Source organism: Sciurus vulgaris (genome assembly GCF_902686455.1).
Source record: "Sciurus vulgaris genome assembly, chromosome: 5".
Classification (NCBI taxonomy): Eukaryota; Metazoa; Chordata; class Mammalia; order Rodentia; family Sciuridae; genus Sciurus; species Sciurus vulgaris.
This window is the reverse complement of record NC_136465.1, coordinates 119568866-119589814: the sequence shown is the minus strand read 5'-3', so window position 1 is coordinate 119589814 and position 20949 is coordinate 119568866. Positions and strand designations below refer to the sequence as shown.

General features: G+C 44.7%; 1 protein-coding gene across 3 annotated transcripts in view; it reads left to right on the top strand.

Annotated features, from left to right (window-relative positions):
* The first annotated feature begins 5972 nt into the window (after positions 1-5972).
* LOC306661862 (unconventional myosin-Ia) overlaps positions 5973-20949 on the top strand; it is a 31312-nt gene continuing 16335 nt past the window's right edge. For all 3 annotated transcript variants that reach the window (XM_079141140.1, XM_079141142.1, XM_079141141.1), the window contains exons 1-22: positions 5973-6169; positions 8119-8252; positions 8356-8471; positions 8734-8828; positions 9048-9152; positions 9432-9478; positions 9574-9637; positions 9841-9939; positions 11950-12053; positions 12178-12325; positions 12782-12900; positions 12982-13068; positions 13808-13873; positions 14013-14117; positions 16241-16303; positions 16498-16698; positions 16860-17086; positions 17423-17623; positions 17847-17940; positions 18255-18404; positions 18502-18570; positions 18929-19003. In XM_079141140.1, coding sequence (XP_078997266.1) covers positions 8139-8252; positions 8356-8471; positions 8734-8828; positions 9048-9152; positions 9432-9478; positions 9574-9637; positions 9841-9939; positions 11950-12053; positions 12178-12325; positions 12782-12900; positions 12982-13068; positions 13808-13873; positions 14013-14117; positions 16241-16303; positions 16498-16698; positions 16860-17086; positions 17423-17623; positions 17847-17940; positions 18255-18404; positions 18502-18570; positions 18929-19003 — 2349 coding nt within the window. In that variant the 5' untranslated portion in view covers positions 5973-6169; positions 8119-8138. The remainder of the gene's footprint in view (positions 6170-8118; positions 8253-8355; positions 8472-8733; positions 8829-9047; positions 9153-9431; positions 9479-9573; positions 9638-9840; positions 9940-11949; positions 12054-12177; positions 12326-12781; positions 12901-12981; positions 13069-13807; positions 13874-14012; positions 14118-16240; positions 16304-16497; positions 16699-16859; positions 17087-17422; positions 17624-17846; positions 17941-18254; positions 18405-18501; positions 18571-18928; positions 19004-20949) is intronic.

Genomic DNA, 20949 nt, shown 5'->3' with positions numbered 1-20949 from the left:
GCCTCACACATGCCAGGCAAGCAATCTACCACTGAGTCACAATACCAGCCCAATTTTTGACCTTATGTATAGAAATTGAGACCTAGCATATGTGAACATAAGTTGATTTGAAGAAATAATTCAGCTTTATGCATGGTCTCGGGACTCTATGGAGACTTTGGTGCCTTCCCCAAAATAACTCCTCAAGAGGTGGTAGCTTGCCTCTAAGGCGACTTCCTGACTCATGTCTTTGTTTTCATGAGAAAGGCATTGTGAAATTAGAAAGGGTCTTCCTCTTTTCTGTATAGTAAACTCCTTGTGAAATATAGTTTCCATATCAAGACCAATTTTTCACTGTGTTAGAATTTGGGGTGAGTAAAATCAAACTCATTTTATTACTCCCCGTCTGGTAGTTGGAGAACTGAGCTGCAGGTGCTGGAAATGACAGTTATCCTGCAGGATGAGAGTTGCTTTCAAGACGGTGAAGGATGGTGCCTCTTTGGTGTGGTGCATGTCCTTGCCCTGCCTGGTTGTGTGGCTATACTTCAGAGCCTCTGTTTGCCTGAAGATTGCTTGACTCTGTAAACCTGCTTTAGGAACTGCTCTTGTCTCCCTCATGGCCACTTAGTCTGCTGGCTCAGTCACTACTTGAAGCCCCTATTTAATTTTCTCTGGCAGTTATAGCTCTTGCAATTTCAGCACAGTCTCATCTCTCAGACCAATCTCATCAAGAAGGATTGAAGGGATAACTGTGGGGTGAGCTGGACATCGGAGCCACGTCTGCTGCCACGTCTGCTGCCACGTCAGCGTCTTGCTTGGCAAATATCAAGCTGTAAATTGGCTCCAGGGCTCAGGGTCTCATCAACATTGGAAATCTATTGCCTCTAATCGGTCTGACAAAGTTGTGTAGAGCATGACTCCCATTAATGGAAACACAAAGAGGCAACTAGCCTAAAACATTTTCCTTTCACTTCCTTACTCATTATTTTCATGAGAGCAACAGAACATATTACCAAAACCAAACTTACGAACTCTGAGATCTTCTAATAAGAAATTCCTATCAGTCTGTATCACTCCAAAAGTAATTTGTTTCTTCCCCCAAATTTGTGATTTTTATATCTTTTGCAAAGGGATTTCTGCTGATGATAGCTTTTTGGGTCCCACCTGTACCATTCTGTGACAGCCCTCTCTTCATCCACTGTGTTCCCTTTAACTCAGTCTCCACTTGGCATATCTGTTAGAGGTTTGATGAATTAAAGGACCCAGATAGTGCCCCCAGGTCCTGATATCCATAAAATAAAAGGTTTGGGAATGGATTATGTAATTGGCCCTCAATCTTTTTGTTGTCACACACACACACACACACACACAAAGATGGATGCCTGCATAAAAATGGTCCTTAACTATGTACTCATAACTCTTTTTTGAATTGAGTGGTGAAGTATTCCTTTGGACTCAGGTATGACATGTGAGATAATAACCTATATTGAAATGCTAAGAATTTTATATGAACCAAGGAAAAGACAGTGGAACAGACTTATTGTGCCCTAACATTATACCGGTATCGAAACCAAGTAGTAAACCAAGTAAATAACCATTTCTTAAGACCAATGCACCCAAAACAAATGCTTCTTTTTCTGTGTAGCATAAATTATTATTTTTTCCTCATTAGAGGAACCTATGCAATTATGGTGACCCAATGGTGTGTTAGTGACTTACCTTATGGATTCAGGTGTTATTGAGTTGGATTCTAGACAGTACTACCTTGAAAAGGGTATTCGGTGCCTTACCTTGCAAGAGTCAGAGCTTCCTGGGAATAAAATTTTAAAAACCAGATTCATGCCAATGTCAACTTGCATCTTTAGCAGGAATGGGAGTGGTCACACAGACTTCCCAAATGTGCAGCTTTGGTCTTCCATTTACTCTGCCTGTGTGTATCATCCTCCTCTTTCACATTCTTGATGATGACTTGAAAATGTTGAAATCACTTTTTTTGTACTTCCCTATAGCATGAGCAGCATTCTTAGGTTAACAGACAGCTCATAATGTGAATTTTAGAAAGTGTTCCAGCCTGCAGTTGCCTGTTTCCTATATTTATGGAATTAATGTTGAAATAACGGGGCTAAGAAATTACTGTGTGAATTTTATCCTGCAGGTGATGCCTTAGTATTACTTAAAGAAAAGATTTGTCATTTATATTTAAAATAAATGTTCATGAATGTTTGAAAGGAAAAACTTTTATCAGGGATGGCTCTTTGCCATGGGTCTTATTTTGCCCACCTTTCTGTATGAAAAAATAATGATGTTTTATGTATTTTTTCATTTGTATTATATGGTTTGTAAGTAATCCCAATTTTAATAAAGTTTTATAGACTATATAGTGGTCTCTCTTAATGAACTTACAGTATTCTTGTTTGGATTTGATATTTCCACATAATCAGCAATTAACTCCTCAGTTTTCATGCCATTAGTTTCCCTTTTCTTCTTAACTACCTTCAACCATCCTGAGTCTTCCTGCTTCCACCCTTGTCACCCTTTCCAGGATGACAGATCTCTAAGGGACATTCTTGTATAAGTAGCAGGTTGTACTACTGTGCTGTCTCGTAGAAAAGCAAAATAAAGGTTATTCCTTGTCCAGAGAGTTACTCTGTATTTTAGTTCTTTATTTATGGTATAAAGTATCTTGTTTTTTCATTAGGATTCTCAGGGGAACATCTGGGTCCAGTGGATCCAGCTATGGAATGTCTGCCAAGAGATTTGTGTAGTGTAGAAGAGGAGGCAAGGCTGTTGAAAGTAATAGGAGTCATGGAATAAAAACTTCAATTATGTCTAAGACCAGCTTCTGCAGTAGGAGTCTGGTACCTTCCATTTTCTTTTTTGTATTGTCTGTTTTCTTCATTCTGGGAATCCTTCATAGCATTTGTACTAATTCTGTACCTATTTTTTCTGTTCTTACTTAGACTACATGGAAATCCATTGTCCATTTTTTTTTTTTTTTTTTTTTTTGGGTGCTGGGGATCGAACCCACATTGTCCATTTTTTTAAAAGACAAAATTAGCAAAATAAGAAAACAGGATTTAGACTGTATGTAAATTTATGTAGATGAATGCATATTGATGACATCCTTTCTCCTTTCCCTTACATACTACTAGGTAATTAAGAGATATACGTGATCACTGATGGTTAAATTAATAAAAACTTAAAGCATAATTGCTAGATAGCTGTATCACAGGGCTTTAGTGAAGATGGAAAAAGATTAGGATGTGTAAAGCAGTTCTTAAACTTTGATATGCATAGGAATTATCTGGGGGAACTTGTTAAAATGCAGATTCTGATCCAATATGTTTGTCTGCATTCAATATGTTTGTGCCCAAGATTCTGCAGTTCTAATCAGGTTCTGGGTAATTTAGATGCTGCTGGTCTACGGACCTCATTTTGAATAGCAAGGATATGAAGCCTTTGGCTTGTTGACTGGAACATGTTAGGTACTATGATAAGTATTACTAATTGATACTAGATAACTTTTGAGAATCCAAAAGTTCCTGTACTACTAAATATTTTGCCCATCATTTCTGAAAAAAAATTCAGGTATATTTATTGTGTGATATTTTTGAAAAAGTTCATATCTCAGAATTATTGAGTGAATTGGTTTAATCAGATTGCTGCCCTCCCAGCTTTTTTAGAAATCTGCAAGATAGGGTTTGGGGTTATTTCTTCTTTGTTTTCTTTTTTTCTTTTTTTTTTTTTTTGTCAGCTTTATTGAAATATAATTCATTATACAATAAAATTTACCTTTTTTAAGTATGGTTTTGCTGAATTTTGACAGTCAGTTGTATAGCTAGTACCACAATCATCATATAGAATGTTCCACCACTCCAAAAAGTTCCCTCATGACTATTACATGGACCAGACCTTTTTTCTCCCTGCTTCTGGGGGAACCTAGGGCCTAGTGAATGCTAAGGGAGCACTCTACCACTGAGCTCTCCCAGACTGGACTTTTTTTTTTTTTTTTTTTTGCGGTACTGGGGATCGAACTCAGGGCCTTGTGCTTGCAGGGCAAACACTCTACCAGCTGAGCTATCTCCCCAGCCCCAGACTGGACATTTTAATGGGGGGCAAAGTAAGGTGGTTTAGGAGTCAGTAGAAAAATAAACTAATATGTTCCATTTGCTTCTGTTTTGTCTAGAAAGAGATTACAATGCTATATCCCTCTATACCTCCCACCTCAGCAATGTTTTGATAGAGAAAAATCCCTTGTGTATGTTTCTTTGTACCTCGTTAATTTAGGGTGACATACTCGTTCCATTTTACCCAGGACTTAACTAGCTTTGATACCCAAATTCCTACTTCCAGGTGGGTGGGACCCATCACAAGTTGTAGGCAGACTAGCACAGTTGGTTGCTATAGCTGCAATGTTCATACCATTGTTTTAAAACCCAAGGTTGCCTTCTCATTTTATAGTCACTTCTCTCCTGAGAGCACACAGTAGGCACTAGAATGAATGAATGAGTAGACACACAGATACCTCCCAAGTGACTATAGATTCCTGGCCAAGAGAACATGAGATCTGGGTTCTAGTGCTTTCTCTGCCAAATTTGCAGTGATATGGCTCTGGAAAAGTATTTTTCTCTCTCTAGGTTTGTTTCCTTCACTGAAAAATGGGATCTATAGTCACTTCTGCCTCTGACCCTGTGGTACTGCTCCACCCAAACAGGGACTAGGTTTTTAAGTCACTTCCACTCGGCTTTCTCTTTCTCTTATCCTTGCCTTTCCTCCACTTCTAATAGATATAGTGGATCAATAAATTATGTAAGGGCAGGTTGATAATGGAACTGCTGATGGCCTAGGCTTATGCAGAGTGCTTCCATGAGAGCAATAGAACTTGGACCTTGAACCAAGCAGCCGTGGCTGGGAGTTGGAGAATCAAGTCTCTATCTTCAGTTAAGTGTCTATAATTACCTAATTTGTTTTTTGTGCATGCCTGGGAGAGATGATAGCAAGCAGAGGAGGCCTACTGTTTAGGAATTTTCTGGTAGATGAGAGGGTGCTTGGGAAATTGGATTTGATAGGCTTTTTAACTATTAGAGGGAGCTACTTTCTGCTAGGCTGATGTGCAAGAAACACCATCTTAGGGTCTTATTCAGTTCCTAGTGCTGAAGAAAGATTAAAATTACAAACATCATGGGTTGGGACTGTAGTTCAGAGCACTTGCCTAGCATGTGTGAGGCACTGAGTTTGATCCTTAGTATTATATAAAATAAACAAAGGCATTCTGTCCATCTACAACTACAAAAAAAAAAAAAAATTACAAACATCAGAACTTGAACTATACCCTGTGGTAGACTTAGAAAGCTGCACTCTGTTCCTGGTTCTGACATGTGTAGCTGTGGACTAAGGCCACACTGCATAACCTTTCTGAGTCCAGTGTTTGCCTTTTGAATCGAGGGTCTGCCTTGCCTGCATCACAGGGTGCAGCTACTCAGAAGAGATAGTTGGGAGTTCAGTTAAACTGTGATATCCATACAAATGTGAGGTATTATTACTGTGAACTTTAATCTTTGAGTCTCTGTGATGAGGTCTTATTCACAGGTAAAGGGAAGTAGAGGAAGATTTGGGAATTTTGTCTGCTTCGCACCCCAAATAATCTCATAAATAACCTCTGACTCCCAATAAGATAGGAAAGGGAAGTTGGAGGGAAATAATTTCTTTGCTAAGAAGATATCCCAACCTGCCTTCCTCCTTGGCACTATTTCTGATTTCTCCTTGAAAAATCTTTCCCTTGGCTATGAATTTCATTTTTCCTACTTTCATGTCCAAATTTTGGAGACAATGAAGCAAGAACTCTCAGTGAAAACCAGGTGAGAATGAGCATGGCAGACCTGCAAGGGTTAAGTGAGCCACACCCTAAGCAGGAACAGCTTCGGACTTTGTGCTGAGCAGCCTTCTCTCCCAGCCCCTCCTGGCCTGACTGGCACGGGGAGCCTGGACTGGAAGAGGCAGCACAAAGGTAGGTCAAAAGAGTGGATACCGGCAAGAGGAGAGCAGCCTCTTTCCTGGCTTTTGACACCATGGACAGCTCCTGTTAACTGAGACTCCTCTCCACCCTTGGCACTTGGGACTCCTGCCTGCTTTTTGTCAAATTGGAATTTCATCCACCATTCTCCAAGGGACACTGGATTACACCGGTGTGGTAAGTCCTGCCTTGACTTGCCACTACTTCTCTTTCATACCTTAGGGTGCCCCATTTGAGGTCTGGCTTCCTTTCCCTCTTCCCTACCTGCAACTAATTACATTTCCACTCCTCTCAAATCCAAACCCAAAGAAGATGCCTCTTTCTAACCCACTTCTGCTTCTCACCCTTAAATGTTACTGCAAAGATTCAGCATTGGGTTTGTTTTGTTTTATTTTGTTGTTGTTGTTGCAGTACTGGGGATTAACTCAGGGCTTTGTGTGTGGTAGGCAAGTTCTCTACCACTGAGCTACACCCTAGCCCAGTTTTTCTTTTTTCTTTTTTTTTACTCTGAGATAACCATAGTATCTACTTCATTAGAACATTATAAGCATCAAATGAATTAGTATTTGCATAGTATTACCTGTCATGCCCATGGTAAATGCTGCATGATTTCTAGAGACTGCTCTTACCGGTATTCTTATTCCTTAGTTGTGCCTAAGAAGTTCCTGGAGCTTGGGGGAAGCAGGGTGAGGGGAGAGGAAAGACCATGCCGGCTTCTTGCCCCACCTTTCACTCCTCTCCCTTCCCCTCCCCCACCCAAGTTCTAGGATATAGGAGAGTAGGAAAATGTGTCTCTTTTTTCCTTATTTGGGAGTGGCATTGACCATAGTACAAATACTTCTGTCCTGTATCAGGTCACCCCACCTACTGAGTTCCACAGGAAAGACTGAAGAGGGTTGGGCTTCTTCCTGAGAGAATACCTGCCATGCCATGTGTCTACTACATGGGGCCCAGCCCCCAACCCTCCCTGTAGCTCTCCTCCTTGCCCACCCACCAGCTACTAAAAAGCTGGGTGTGTCCTTCTGGACAAAGTCCATGCTAGAAGTTTATAGGAATCTGTGTAAAAGATGGAGATGGAAAAATAGAGGACCTCCAGAAGCCTAACAGCTTATTAACTGGGGAAGCAAACCCCATTTTCATTTTTTATGGGGAATTCCAGTTTGTTTGTTTGTTTTGGGTGCTGGGGATTGACCCAGGGGCTTTTGTTTTTTTATTTTGAGACAGTGTCTTGCTAATTTGCTGAGACTGACCTTGAATTTGAGATCCTCCTACCTCAACCTCCTGCGTTGCTGATATTACAGGCCTGTGCTACTGAACCTGGCAGGAATTCCAATATTTTTCAGAGTACTCTTGCCTCTGTTCTCTAACTCATTGCCTTGTCAACTTTCCATTTAAACTTGAAGCTCAGAGAGGCATGGTGGCACATGCCTGCAATCCCAGGAACTCAGGGGAGCTGAGGCAGGAGCATTGCAAATTTGAGGCCAGGCTGGAAATTTATGGAGACCGTATGTCATAGTAAAATATTAAAAGGGGTTGGGGACATAGTTCAGTGCTAAACTGCTTGCCCAACATGTGTGAGGCCCTAGGTTGAATCCCTAGTACCACAAAAAATATAATAAGAAATAAAAATGAAGCTTGCTGTACCATGACACGGGAGGAGAGACCTGGAATTGCTCCTGAGTTGGTTATAGGGGATTGGATGACTTAAATAGGGACTTGGATAAGTAGGGTACTGAGCAGTCCAAATCAGAGTCTGGGTGCTGGCCAGGGCCTCAGAGCAGGAGGGAGAGAACTTTCTCTACCTGGCTCCCTCTTTTCCTCCTCAGCCCTCTCTCCTTCAAGCACAACTCTGCTCCTGCTCCCTCATTGCTGGCAGTTCTTCTTCCCCAGGTGGTCAGAGGGAGATAGTCATTATCCTGTCCACCCCAGGAGCAGAGGGTTCACCCTACATCCTGCTGAGAATTTGGGCCTCCCTGGTTGACCTGGGCTGGTCCAGAGGCTCTTTTAGGTAGGGACTCTCTGAACAGGGGAAAGGAGACTCCCAGGTCCTTCTGCCCTCTACCTCTCATGTGGTTACTGGCCCCTTAAGTTAAACAGACATCAACAAATTGCCCTTTTATTCCTAGGATCCACAGCCGCTCTGGACATGCCTATCCTAGAAGGTTCCATTGGGGTGGAGGACCTTGTCCTCCTAGAACCCCTGGAGGAGGAGTCTCTGCTCAAGAATCTTCAGCTTCGTTATGAAAACAAGGAGATTTATGTCCGTTCACTATGGGTGCCCCTTTCTGGGTGTGTTGGAGAGTTTGTGTATTCCTATCCCCTACCCACCCAACTCATTCCCTTTGCTTTCTTCCTGGTTCCAGACCTACATTGGGAATGTGGTGATCTCAGTGAATCCCTACCAACAGCTGCCCATCTATGGCCCAGAGTTCATTGCCAAATACCAGGACTATACCTTCTATGAGCTAAAGCCCCATATGTGAGTAGAGGAACCAGGGGAAGGCTGAAAAATTCCCAACTTCGTGACAATGAACATCCTAATTTCCTCTCTTCCCCTAAAGAGGATTCACCAGCTGCCCACCTCCTCCCTGGGCCCTCTGGAGGTCCCTTCTTAGGCCTATTGCTTCTTGCCTGATCTGACCTATTTGGGGAGGGTGAATGAGTCTACTGCTCGGGATTGAGTAAAAGATGGTGTCTTGGGCTGGCCCCACATTAGTCATTGCTCACTCTTTCCCTCTAAGCTATGCTTTGGCAAATGTGGCGTACCAGTCACTGAGAGACAGGGACCGAGACCAGTGTATACTCATCACAGGCGAGAGTGGAGCTGGGAAGACTGGTGAGGCACCTGGCCAGGAACCCTTGGAGTCATCTTGGGAACCTCCCTGCTACCTCTTTCCAAGCCAAACCTAGCCCCGTTCCTCTCAATGCAGAATTCCTTTCCATTCTTTCCGACTCCAAGGGGGTGTGAGGTGCTAGGGTGAGGGAAGTTAAGGAGGAAGGTGGGAGGGTGGGTCAGTCTTGGGTGGGGACCTGAGTAAGAGTTTCTTCTGGACAGAGGCTAGCAAGCTGGTGATGTCTTATGTGGCTGCCGTCTGTGGGAAAGGGGAGCAGGTGAACTCTGTGAAGGAACAGCTACTTCAGTCAAACCCAGTACTGGAGGGTGAGTATTCTAGTCTTCGCCCTCTTTTTTATTTATTTATTTATTTATTTTTCTTTCTTTGCCCTCTTAATTCCCCACATTCCCCCAGTCCCCAGCCCCCAGAGCCCTTCAGACCTAGACCCACTTCCCCAGTGCTCCAAAACCACTGTTCTCCTGTTCAGTCTGAAAACTGAGATTGGTATGAGAATTGGAAGGAATCCTCCCTGGAGGATTTTCCTTCCCTTCTCTAGTTTTATTTTTCCCCTCAGCCACCCTACTTGCCCTCTCTCATCCCTGCAGCATTTGGCAATGCCAAGACCATTCGCAACAACAACTCCTCTCGATTTGTGAGTGAATATAGCCAGCCTGGGAGAAGCAGGGTGGGGAATTGAGACAGGGTGGTGAGAGGAGGAGAACAAAGTCCTCTGGTCTCTCTCTGAAGGGAAAATACATGGATATCGAGTTTGACTTCAAAGGATCTCCTCTCGGCGGTGTCATCACAAACTGTATGTGTCTTCCCCATTTCATTCACCAACTGTCCTCCACCTGCCCTGCAGCATCCCTTTCTGCTCATCTCCTGTAGGAATAAGGAGCATTAGACTTCTGGAAACTTCCCAGCCACTAGGAGCACCAGGGCTGAGGGCAGACTCAGATGGATGCTGAGGTATCTCCCAGGCTTTCAGGAGGTTATTTTCTAATTCTCTGCCAGATCTGCTTGAGAAATCCCGAGTGGTGAAGCAGCTCAAAGGCGAAAGGAACTTTCACATTTTCTACCAGCTGCTGGCTGGAGCAGATGAACAACTGCTGAGTACGTGCCTTCCCTGAACACATGGCAAAGCATCCCCAGTCTCCATCTGTCTCCAGATCCCCAGGCCCCTGTGAGCCCCTGTGGTGCCCATCCCTTGAGCCCTCAGACCTCTTCTTGTCTGAATTCCCCACCTGGAACCTTTCTACCCATTGTTGGGAACAAATGCCCTGGCCTCTCTGTTCTCTTCCTTTTCTAGGGATTTATTGCCATGGATATGCTTCTTTTCTTTTCACTACTTTTATCCCTCTGTCCTGCCTGGTTCCTCTTTCCCCAAGCTGACCTCAAACAAGGAACAATCACTCCCATCTACCTTCCTTCTACCTCCAACTTCAGGGGCTTTATTTGCAGGAAAGCATCCAGGATGTTATAAATGTTCAAGAACTTCCAAGGAGCTCTAGTTGAAGCTGTCCTGGGCCTACATCAGGACCCTGTCCCGAATTTTCTCTTCTTAGATAGTTTATAGTGATTTTATACATTCATTCATTCATCAGATAAGTCTTGAGCACCTACTGTGATCAGGTATTATGCTAGCCTCTAGGGATACAGAGTTTTGTAAGACATGGGCCCTGTCCTTAAAGAACTTAGTCTTCTAGTTATAGCACAAGTATAAACAGATACATTGCAGTACACTGTGATTGGTGTCAATAGACCTGTGCAGGTGGCTATAGGGGATTAAGGTATGGAGTCCTTTGCCTTGTCCTGGGGAAGAGCCTGGATGCTGGACTAGATGGAGGTGGCTGTAGATGGGCATCATTGTAGGATCTGGTGAGACTTTGACCCTGCTAGAATTTACCTCCTAATCTCCTTTCTAGCTAGAAGAATCATGGGTTTCTGGTTCCCAAACATCTGTCCCTTTGGTTTCTTTTTGTTCTCTGCTGGTCCTATGCCTGACTGCATTCCCCTCTACTGGATCTCTATGGTACAAGAGTCCCCACAAGTCTTATCCTCCTGCTTGGCTTAATAGTCTTAGCTAGGTTCAGTTTGTCTGAATCATAGGCACTGAAGTCTTGTTCTAGCTTGTTCCATCACCTGTTGGTTTAAGCTGAGTCTGGATGAAGTCTCCCTGGTGTCATTATCCCTAGGTTTTCTGACTGATTCTCCCTCCAGATGCCCTTCCTTAGCAGGCTCTTGTTTCAAAATTTGTGTGCTAGAGGGAGCTACCATTAAACTCTAGTTTGAGGCATATTCCCTGATTCTCAGCTCATTTTCAAAAGAGATAATTGACACCTCTCAAGCCTCCTGATTAGAATAATTCTTCCCATCTTAAGTATACAGCTTTGAACATTTCCTTGATTCATTTGTTAAAAGGAAAAAAGTTCCTACTTGTCAGCCAGGCATATAGAATATGGAGATGAAAAACAGTCCTAATACACAGGTTGCTCATTTGTGGGAGACAGAGAAAGAAATCAAAACATAGGCCATGTGATATGGGCTGGGATAGAGATTCACTGCAGGGGAACACAAGAGAGCCATTTAACTTAACTCCTCAGCCTCAGAGTAAATTTTCCAGAATAGGTGTTATGGTCAGGGAACACACAATCTGCCACTTTGTTGGTGCTTGATGAACATGTAATGAATGAGTCAACCAGGCCAACAGTAAGTGAGGTGTTGAAGCCCGGGTTAGGGTGGAAGATATGCATTTGTCTTTCTTCTCTTAACTTCATCTTCCCAAAGGCACTGAGATCTGAGCAGGGTGGAGGGTTTGCTTGATTATTTTCATTGTTTAGAACCCTAAGCTTGGGGATAAGTGTCAAATGAGTCTTTTCTTTCATAGTTGTTGGGAAAACAACAAGTCTGAATACCCAACCCCTAAAATACTACCTAGTTCTATCAATATAGGAATTAATGATCCCTAAACAAAGGAGAAAAAGGAAGAGTCTAAGACTCTTTATTCCCCTAGGAATAAAGGAATGAAACCAATTAGGGCAAGGACAGTGCGATGTCAAGATGTTAAGGCTGGAGGGCTCCAGAGAGCCTAGTACTAACCTTCCTCCATGCTGGCCCTTCCAGAGGCCCTGAAGCTCAAGCGGGACACAAGTGCCTACACCTATCTGAACCAGGAAGTGTCCAGAGTGGGTGGCATGAATGATGCCTCCAACTTCCAGGATGTACAGGTGGGTGACCAGTGTGGGGCAGTCTCAGACCTTAATCTGCCCCCTGAGCCCAGGTTCTGGCTTTGAGAAAGATGGCATTGGACTGGTCCCACCAGTTCAGCTTAAATTCTGATTTCTCCTCAAGAGAGCAATGATAGTAATTGGGTTCTCAGAGGAGGAAATCCGACAAGTGCTGGAGGTGACAGCCCTGGTGCTGAAGCTGGGAAACGTGGAGCTGACAGATGAATTCCAGGCCAATGGAATACCAGCAAGTGGCATTCGTGATGGGAAAGGTTTGTCTCACCCTGCTACAGCCTCATCCTGAAGCTCCTACTTTGAGTCCTGTTTTACCATCTCTAGTATAATTGACTTCACCCTGATGAATCCCACTCTGCCCACTCCGCCCACTCCTGAGTTCTGCCCCAGAGACTCAATGAGAATTCCCAATAAGCTTAATAGACCTAGATCTAAGATTTCTCAGTCTCAGTTGATTCTTATGCAACATAAGGGTAATCACACCTATTTCAGGAGATTTTCATATTAAAGTAGACATTGCACACAGAATGCCTATATCCCGACCCCCCCCCCCCGCCAGCCCGCCATTCCTCCAGGGTCATGTTCTGAATCAGCTGCAGTGACTTCCCCAGCAAGACCCAGGGCACCAGTCTCCCAGACAGCTTCACTTATCAGTCTCCTCCCCAGAGGGAAAACCCCCTCTTTAACCAGGCTGTATTTCCTCATCACTCCAGGTGTTCAGGAGATTGGGGAGATGGTGGGTTTGAATTCTGAGGAAGTAGAGAGAGCTTTGTGCTCGAGGACCATGGAAACAGGCAAGGAAAAAGTGGTCACTGTACTGAATGTCATCCAGGTAAGGGCTTTCCTGGTGGGGGCTGATTTCGAGTCTGTTTTTTGACTGCCACACTCACCAAGTTGCCCCTGGCCCCTGCAGGCTCAGTATGCTCGTGATGCTTTGGCTAAGAACATCTATAGCCGCCTCTTCAACTGGATAGTGAATCGAATCAATGAGAGCATCAAGGTGAGTGGTGGGCCTCTTCCCTTAGCACCCTCTGCTTGCTGCAGCTTCTCACCCTGGCCACCATCTCCATTCCTTGGTTTCTGAGATGGATGAAGAGAGGAGGATGAAGGGAAGGGTATAGCTCCTTCCAATAGTGTTATAGCAACATCACTGGTGTTTGAGTTCAACAGTCCAATTCATCTAGTCCCAGCTGTGGTCTTTCAATTTCACAAAGTTCCTCAGCTATACCCTCAGCCCCAGTAAAACTGTTTTTAAGCAATTATCTACATGAAAGTATCATCTACTTAGAAGCTACTACTGAAAGGCAGCAGGTAAGATGGGACTTGAATTTAGGCTGGGGTAATTGCTTTTCCCTTTTGAAATTTGAAATTTTTTTTGTCTGAAAAATGGGAATAATCATACTTTATAAGGTTATGATAAGCTTATTAAATGAAATAGAATTTTTTTTGTAAAATGCTCTATAAACATAAGGGATGGTTATTATCCTGAAAGGATTCTAGCTCATACCATAGGAACAGCATCCTGAAATCTATTTATATCTTCCTTTTCCTCCCTCATTCTTTGCTTATCCTGTAGATTTTGGAGGAAGAAGGAGAATAAGATATCACAGTTCCTTTTCAGATTGGTCAAGCTCATTCTAGTTCTCTTTACCCCCACTCTGACCCCATCTGCTCCCAGAAGGACCTGGCCCGATGTGATCACAGGGCCTGTCCTCAGATTTATCCTTTCTCCTCTTCAGGTAGGCACTGGGGAAAAGAAGAAGGTAATGGGGGTCCTGGATATCTACGGTTTTGAGATATTGGAGGTGAGAGAGTCTCACCCAACCTCAGCAGCTTGCTTCTTGGTTCTGGGGGACAGGTTCATAGGGGGATGTGAGAGAGTGGAGGTAGGGCTGCAATGGAGGAAGGGTCTTGGGTGAACTGGGCTCTCTCCTTAACCCTCAGGATAATAGCTTTGAGCAATTTGTGATCAACTACTGCAATGAGAAGCTGCAGCAGGTATTCATAGAATTGACCCTGAAGGAGGAACAAGAGGAATATAAGAGAGAGGTAAGCTAAGTCCTCTCCCTTCCCTTACTCTTTTTTTCTTTTCCCAGTACTTGGATCAAACCCAGGACTTCCTGCATGCTAGACAAGCACTCCACCACTGAGCTACATCCCCAGTGCCCCTCTACTCTTAAATTATTTCCAGACTATGCCAGATCTTCCTTTCTCCTTGACCACAACTTCCTCTAAATTGTCTCCAGATGGGAACACAAAGGACAAAAAGTTTGCCTTGCACAGCTGAGCATTCAGCATTACTAAGTAGCCCTAATGTTCTGCTGCCCATCTTCTGTGTCCCCAACCTCCACTGCAGAACAGGCCAGGCAGGGGACAGATTGATGGAAAGATGTATGTGTGGAGAGTCCTGACAAGAATAAAGTGACAGCTGTGTGTAGCCTATGGCAGTCTGTGAGCCAAATTTAGAAAGGACATTTCTTTTGGGCTTGGCATCCTCCCACATCCCTTTCTGTGTCTTCTCCAACATCTCAGAATCCCTTGTCTCCTCTGGGCGCTTGCTGATGTTGCCATCCCCTCATAGCACCCTGATTCCAGACTTCCTCACTGCAAGTGCCCCATGGCTCCAAATTTCCACACTCCTTCCCTGATTCAGTGCAAACCCCTCTTTTTCTATGGCTAGGTGTTAGAAAAGTTCTCAGATTGAGCTAATCCATCCCAAAGTGTGAATGACTGTCTCACTCATCAAAACCCTCCCAGGGATGTTCCTTGTGAATTCTCAAGAATCTGTTGTGGCAGAATTTCAGGCAATGTGGTCACAATGTGTGAAAGAGTTTTTTTCAGTTGTTTTGCATATTTTTATTTTAACAATTTAAATTACCAAATAGATAATACATTCCAATGCTTCAAATTTCAAAAAGCTTAAAAATTTGTACACTTAAAGGTCTCCCTGCCATTCTTGTCCCTGGCCTTCTGGTTCCCATCCCCAGCCAGAGGCATCCAAGATAGGCCTCCTTCCAGAGGAGGAGTGTACAAGCAAATATGTAAATGTATTTTTCTACAATTATACAAATGATACAATGGCAGTAAATACAGTGTTCCATGTCTTGTTATCTTCACTTAGCAAGAGATCTTTCCACATAAAGATCCTTTTTATACCTACACAGGATAGTAAAGGTATCATAATTCATTTAACCCGTAGGGAATATATTTTGGGGATGAAATAGGAAAGAAACTTGATTTAATTTCATTGTACTTCCTCCAAAGACCTGTGAGAAGAGGAAAGGAAAGGCTTATGCTCCCCAGACACATTTCGGAATGACCTCAGCCTGGAAGGGATTGGGAGCTATCCTGACTGTGGGTCTGAAACTCAACAATTCCCCAAAGCAGAGAATGATTGTCTTTGAGTCTTCTGCTATTGTATTATTTTTGCTTTTTAAAATTTTACATTGTCCCAAAGTATATTGATCAGTGGTCTAGACCACTTAAAGTGTGGTCCTAGACCAGTGACATCAGCATCACCTGGGAACATTTTGGAAATGTAAATTCCTGGGCACCATCCCAGATCTGCTGAATCTGAAATTTGGCAGGGAGGACCCAGCAATCTGTGTTTATCAAGCCTTCCAGGTGAATATGATGAACTCACAAGCTTGAAAATCACTGATGTAGATCTTTGAAGGTGTATCAATTGAGTTTTTTTTAATTGAGTTTTATTCTTGAGGCATGCTTATGTGTTCCAGCCTTAGAGTTTATTGCCAGAGAAGAGTAGCCATTACTCTTCCACATACACATAGATCCCTTCTCACTCCCATACTAGAGTAATCTCTGTCCTATTTTCCACCCAACATACAGGATTCTCTGCATTGCCTCACCTTTTCTCATAGGTGACTCTGTTCCTCCTATGTATGTATCCACTCACCCCTCAAATTCTCCACGAACCTGGTGGTGGGGGCAGGAACATAAATAGAACCAGGGGGCTGAGGATATAGCTCAGTTGGTAGAATGCTTGCCTAGAATGTACAAGGCCCTGGGGATTTAAAAAAAAAAAAAATAGAACCATACTAAGGACCCCTGGAATTATAGACTTTTTTGATGGTCCTTTGTAGGATAGGTAAAAGGAAGGTCTTTGGAGACTTGATTTGAATCCTCTCCTATAATTTCTCTCCCCTTTCCAGGGCATACCATGGACAAAGGTGGACTACTTTGATAATGGCATCATCTGTAACCTCATTGAACACGTGAGTAATCTTTCTCTTACGTCTAGGACCTCCCTTTCCAGAACATCCTTTCCCTGTCTTTCTTTCCGCTGCCCACTTGTTAAGGATGATAAAGGAGAGCAAAGGATGAGAGGGGCTAGAGGAGGCAGCAATGAGAATGTGGACATCTTGAAGGATCAGGTGTAGGTTTCACTGATCTTGTTCTCTCGGTCCAGAATCAACGAGGCATCCTGGCCATGCTGGATGAGGAGTGCCTGCGGCCTGGGGTGGTCAGTGACTCCACTTTCCTAGCGAAGCTGAACCAGCTTTTCTCCAATCACAGTCATTATGAGAGCAAGGTCACCCAGAATGCCCAGCGCCTATATGACCACAGCATGGGCCTCAGCTGCTTCCGCATCTGCCACTATGCAGGCAAGGTGAGGTAGTAGGGATGCTGGGTAAAGACTAGAGCCTGGGCATAGGCTGAAGGTAGTGGGGGAGGCCCTGGAGGGAGATGAGAGCTGACAATACTTTACAATGAGACTCAGAGTGCTGGAACAATGTATGGAATCTTTAACCCATAGCTACTCCTCTATAGGTGATGTACAACGTGACCAGCTTCATTGACAAGAATAACGACCTACTCTTCCGAGACTTGTCTCAGGCTATGTGGAAGGCCCAGCATCCTCTCCTTCGGTCCTTGTTCCCTGAAGGCAATCCCAAACAGGTGTCCCTCAAACGCCCCCCAACTGCTGGATCCCAGTTCAAGAATTCTGTGGCCATACTCATGAAGAATCTGTATTCCAAGAATCCCAATTACATCAGGTGACAAGTTGGGCATGCAGGGGAACATGCTTCATATGTGATGATATGTGCATGGTCCACACACTGCAGAACATGTCTGTAGGGGGTGTCTCTGGAATAGGGTGTCAGAGAACCTTTTTTCATGGAAGACAGAGCCAGATGAGAAGCCGAATGGTTTGCAGGTGTAGGGGGCAGTATCAGAGTACTGAATGAGACTGGAAATGCTGGTGGTTCACTTTCACTGAAATTTTCAGCTAAGGGGACTGTGTGCAGAACAGGGTTGTAGAGGCCAGGACAAGGCCCCACTGGCAATTGTATCTGCTCCTGAATCCTATGCCTTACTCTACTTCTTATCAGGTGCATAAAGCCCAATGAGCATCAGCAGCAAGGTCGGTTCTCCCCAGAGCTGGTGGCAGTCCAAGCACGGTACCTGGGACTGCTGGAGAATGTGCGCGTGCGAAGGGCAGGCTATGCCCACCGGCAGGGCTACAAGTCTTTCCTGGAAAGGTACCGATTGCTGAGCCGGAGCACCTGGCCTCACTGGAATGGGGGAGACAGGTAAGACACAGTGAAGTATGACTAGGCAGCAGTGAAGGGACAGCACAGGGGACATCTCTGGGGAAGAGATGTGGAGGTGCCAACCACATCTGCTGAAGCTGGTGGATGGATATTGGAAGAAATGGAAGATCTCTTCCCAGAGGCTGAAAGGGTTAGGGAAAACGTGGAAGAGGACTCTCTACTGAGACGCCCCTCTGCAGCTTTCTCTCATCTACCTCTATAGGGAGGGAGTTGAGAAGTTGCTGGGGGAGCTGAGCATATCCTCAGAGGAGCTGGCCTTTGGGAAGACAAAGATCTTCATCAGAAGCCCCAAGACTGTGAGAAAGTGCTGTTGCATTTGGTGGGGGTGGAAAGTGGAGGACTCAAGATCCCTCCTAAGAAAGCTGGAGGGAAGGTGGTACCCATAACCTGTATTGGATAGTGGCTCAGGAAGTCTGCAGGGGATCTGTCCTTGGGAACTGAATCCTCATGAGTTCCTGCCCTGAGTTTTGGGAGCTGGATGTGCAGCCTGACCTCTGAGGGCCTCTGTCTGAAGCAGAGCTACTTGAGGGCTGGAAAGCCTGTAGTCCTGTGGGGAAGAGGCCATCTGTTCCCCAGGCCATCCCCTCTGCCCCACGCTTCTCCTCCACAGCTTTTCTATCTGGAAGAGCAGAGGCGCCTGAGGATCCAGCAGCTGGCCACTCTCATACAGAAGATTTACCGAGGTTGGCGCTGCCGCACCCACTACCAGCTGATGCGAAAGAGTCAGATACTCATTTCAGCTTGGTTTCGGGGCAACAAGGTACATTTGCTCCCAAAATCCTATCCTCTTCACTCTTATTAGAGTGAGAAAGGTGGTTCAGGTTGCGGATTTTTCTCAGTGCTAATGTTTTCTACAGCAAAAGAAATACTATGGGAGGATGAAGGCATCAGCATTGTTGATCCAGGCTTTTGTGAGAGGGTGGAAGGTAAGGGGGAGGTAGAAGGGATCCTTCCTGCTCGTGGCTCCCCCTCCCCTGGATTGAGCCAGCTGCTGGGGAGAAGGAACCCCAAGGGCTAATCCTGTGGCATCCAGGCATTCCTCTCATGCAGGCCTCTGTGTGAGGGTGTGTGGGGCAGATCCGTACATGTGTCAGGGTGTGTCTCTGACTGGGCGGCAGAGCTCTGCCTTCTGCCGTAGCTGTCCTCCTCACTGCCACCTGTCTGACTTCACCCCACACCCCACAGTGTCAGCTCTTTATCTTGCTCTGTTCTTTCATGACTGAAAAAGTAACCTCTTCTAGAATCTGTCTTCACTCTGGCTTCTTTCTTGTATGTCTCCACCAGGCTCGCAAAAATTATCGAAAATATTTCCGGTCAGGAGCTGCCCTCACCTTGGCAAATTTCATCTATAAGAGCATAGTAAGTACTGCAGGTTAGGGTGGAAGTGGAGGGTAGAAGAGGTTGGGACAGGTTTGGAAGAAGAAGAGGCGACTCAAAGCTTTCCAAGAGCTTCCTCAGCTTGTGTGTACCTGAGTCCTAGATGACTGGATGGAGCAGTAACCGGTGGGGAGTAGGACCCCAGCCTACCTCAGGCCCAGGGCAGAATCCAATAGCATTTTGGCTCGCATGGATAATGCTGGCAGACTGTAGCAAAAAGGGTCCCAGCACATCTACCATCTGGTCCAAGGGCAAATGGTTGGGGGAGTGACTAGGGCTAGATGTTAAACCACTTCATGTAAGAACAGAGTGAGGGCACACAGAGGGTTAACTGGCCCAACCTTCCAAGATCTGCTTTGGGGTGAGGGTGGAGGAATCTCATCTTCCATCTGTGCCCTCTGAATCCATATTGGACAAGTCAGAAAGTAAATAAATCTCAGAAAGGACCTCTCTCAATTCTGGAGGACTTGTGTCAGGATGGGCAGGAAGAAGCCAGGCCCTGGCTCATACATTCAAACTGTGGGCAGTTTCCAATGAGGAAAATAGGGACAGAGGAGCGTGATTTCTGGAGACATCTGTCAAATAGCAGGGATGTTTCTGCAAGGTGTTTGAAGGAACCCAGGGTGAAAGCAGCAATTAATGAAACCCTGGGAAAGGCCAGGGAAGGGAAGGAGGAGCAGGAGCTCTGACAGAAGGTTAATGATAACTGACCTCCACTGATGGGATTTTGGACAGTTGTTAGGACCCTTACTACTCATTGAAGCCCCTCTTTGTTGTCAGAGGCTGGGACCCCCAGCCAAGGAGAGGAACTGGAGTTCTGAGGCTCAGGGCCTCCTAGTTGTCTCCCCAGCCTTGCTTTCTCTTCCCTCCTGGGGAAATTCCTTCCTCCCTGGCCTTTTCCTCACCTGGCCTCCTCTCCTTCTGGCTCCAGTGTGTCTGCACCCCCAGAGTACGTGCTCTTTTGCTACATACCTGAGACCTGTAATCTGATTTTGCTCCTATCTCCTGACTGGTCCTTGTACTTTTTTCACCTGTGTTTTATCAGGGAGCTGCTGAATGTCAATCCAGGAGCTGCTGGATTCAGCCAAACTTTCAATAAATCACACCCCACCACAGAAGCATGTAGGGATCATGGGCATTATTCCCCCAGTGTTTCCCACTATCCCATTGTTTGCCAAGTCTTTGGTGATGATTAAGACTAGGCTTTGCGCCCATTATATTTTGAACCCTTGCCATGTGCTAAGCTCTTTACATGTTTAACTTTTTTTTTTTTTTTTCTGTTCAGTATTGGGGATTGAACCCAGGGCTACACACATGATAGACAAGCTAGTCCTCTACCACAGAGCCCCATCCCCAGCCCATATGCTTAACTTTTAAGACTTTTAGTAGTCCTTTTCTTTCCTCCAATTTATAGGTAAAAAATCCTAAGACTCAGAGAGGTAAAATAACTTTCTAGAGATCTCACAGCTGGTAAATGATAGAACTGGAATATAAACTATTTGACTCCAGAGGTTTTAACCATTGCCTCAGACTGTCTGACACTAACATAAGCCTGGGAAACTCATGGCCCTTGGCAGAGGAGGCAGGAGGATTGCATAGGGCAGGGGAGAACTCTCTAGATTTAGAACAAAAAAGCACTAAGAATAAAATTCTCAGAAGCTCCACACTGATTAAATAAAGGAGATTATGGGAGATGCTTAGAAATAGTTCTTAAATTCAATCAAACTATACCAAGGACTGGGTACTACAGAGTGACCAGAGGCCTTGCAAGGTCCAGGTCCTATGGCCCAAGCGTGCTTCTGTGGAGGAAACTTGCGCAGTTCCTGCAGAGTGCCAGCAATAAACCATGTGTTCTGCCTTTGTCTATTTTAATTTTTATAATTTTTAAACCTAATGTCTTAGTAAAACATTTTCATAAAAATTTCAAT